Below are 2,275 nucleotides of genomic sequence, written 5' to 3'. Positions count from 1 at the left end.
ACCTTCCTGTCTGGACATGGATTTAGCAAAAAGAACTAGGCTGAGATATTGTTTGGGGGTGGTCTCTGGTTTATGTTGATATTCTAGTTCCCTTTCCAGCTGTTTTGTTCTCTCGGTGCTCTGTTTTATAAAGGATGCTGTTCTCTTACTGTAAGCTGCCCTGAGGCTTTGTCATAGAGGGCGAACAGATCAATATTTTCAAAGGGGCTCGGTGAAACACGGGGACAGTCAGCATGGTTTCGTAGCACTTCCCAGATTAATTTTCTTCCTGGGCACCAAATATGCATCGCTCCAAAGATAGGTTGCTAAGCTGCTTTTAAAGTTTTCAGCATCCCTCAGATAGCTAATGCTTCTCGCTGCTTGGATAAGCAGCATTATTTCAAAGGTACGGCTCCCCGAGAACCTGATCTTGGGATTGCTTATGCACTCAACATTATCTTTGGAAGACAGTGGGAGTTTGGGGGAATATAGGCTATGCAAGATCAGCCCCTACATTAAAAACTGGAAGAGGATGTAAGAAGTGGCTTAGGATTTCACACTCCTCTGTTCGGTGTAATACTCTGGCACGGTACAGGCATCCCGGAGAGGCTGCCTGGAATCCATTCTGGGGGTGTAAATGGGGGTGTGAGCTCTTGGCGGGGAGCTGGCAGGGATGTTAAGGAGATGATGGCACAAATGCAGAGGATAAGGGGTCCAGCCTGGAAGAAATGTTAGAGGTAGAAAAGCACAGCAAGCACAAGTGAGGCTCAGAAACCAGCCTAACAAAGGAAGCTGACACTGGTTCAAAATAAACCAAGCAACAGCAAATAGGCCTGTGCTAATCTGAACAGAGCAATGACAAAGGCCACCGGTTAAAGGGTCACCATGATAGCAGGGTGATGACTGCAAGATGGAAAGTTCATTGCATGCCACGCTGTAAGTCTTCGGGAAAGTGGCTTGGATAGTACCCACGCCCCGTGCTCTGCAAGGGTCTTAGCTAATGGCTCCGGGGCAGAGTCACTCTATGAATGTGAGTCTTTGCCAGAGGAGCTTTTAGGTTCTGTTCGGTGCTCATTCACGTCAATGGCACACCCTGCAGCTGCTGCAAGGATCAGCCGAGGAGGACAATTTATATAATCCTGCGCACGAGAGCAAACTCTTCTTTATCTACCTGCATGTCCATAAAGCACTGACTTACACTGGCTCCTGTCCTGTATTGGGATCCCTGTGGGCACAAGAAAAAGATTTCATCACAGGATCACAGCCCGGAGCCCTATTGCATCACAAAATAATATGGTAATTATTTTATCCACCAGTAAATGCGGCCACTTCTGGGCTGAAGTGCAGTCCCTTTGTACTGGGCAGAGGCACCGTACCTAGACTCCTGGCAGCCCCAAGTGAACTTTTAGTATCGGCCCCCCCCTCTGCCAGAGATAATGACAGTACTAATTGGACAATGGAAAAAAAATTACTGTTTTCAGGCCTGCTTTCTCTCCAGGCCCCGGGCAGCCTCCTGGTTTGCCTGTGCCTGTGTCCAGCTCTGCTGGACTGTGGGTCCTAAAAGACTGACCAGTGAGCTGGATTGGTACTGCTGTTTATTGTAAAACCATTAAGGTACTGATTCTGGTTGTAGTTTAAGAGTGTTTGCATAGAGAGCAAATCACCCACGAAACAAATTGGGGATCTACGAAGTGTGGCTCACAGATGGCTCTCTCTCTCTCTGGCTCTTCTTTTAGTTTGGGAGAAACTGGGATGTTTACATGACAAAGCCAAATGGGACGTATATGTTCAAGACTCTTGAAGAGCTGTTGCCTCTGTCGTTCGGACCTGAGGGTCTCAAGAAGCTATGAAGAATGCATGGGGCATGTGGCCTGTAATGGCACCGAGGAGCCTTTGGACAGTCTTCCACTTTCTGCCTTCCAGATGAAGCTTTGATGACACTTCTGCCTTCTCAATCGTCACTCAGCTTCCGCAGCTCTCAGATGAAGGTGCTTTTATGTTTTGGGTTTTTTTTAAGGGGATTAAGGAAGCTTTGATTAAGATGTTTTAAAATACTACCTTCTTACTAGAAGCTGCAAAGCCAGTAATTACCCATGCCATGGTACCTATGTAACATTTAAGAGAGGACACTAAGAAGAATGTGATATTCCATTGACAACCTGCCTGGAGTCCAGTGAGGTGGGGTATCATTCAGAATAGGGTCGGGTCATAATACCAGGCTGATGTTTCTAAACATGTTAAAAAGGAGTTATTATAACTAGTGACCAGAAGGGGACAGGATCTGTTTGTACATTTC

At 46.6% G+C, this 2,275-nt stretch overlaps 1 protein-coding gene across 1 annotated transcript in view; it reads left to right on the top strand.

Annotated features, from left to right (window-relative positions):
- The window catches only part of CDA (cytidine deaminase), a 15,746-nt gene extending 13,552 nt beyond the window's left edge, over positions 1 to 2,194 (top strand). The window contains exon 4 of the mRNA XM_019511892.1: positions 1,716 to 2,194. Coding sequence (XP_019367437.1) covers positions 1,716 to 1,829 — 114 coding nt within the window. The 3' untranslated portion in view covers positions 1,830 to 2,194. The remainder of the gene's footprint in view (positions 1 to 1,715) is intronic.
- The last annotated feature ends 81 nt before the right edge of the window (positions 2,195 to 2,275 follow it).

This window comes from Gavialis gangeticus, unplaced genomic scaffold (assembly GCF_001723915.1).
Source record: "Gavialis gangeticus isolate Ggan-Ray unplaced genomic scaffold, GavGan_comp1, whole genome shotgun sequence".
Classification (NCBI taxonomy): Eukaryota; Metazoa; Chordata; order Crocodylia; family Gavialidae; genus Gavialis; species Gavialis gangeticus.
This window is presented reverse-complemented; position numbering and strand designations above follow the sequence as displayed.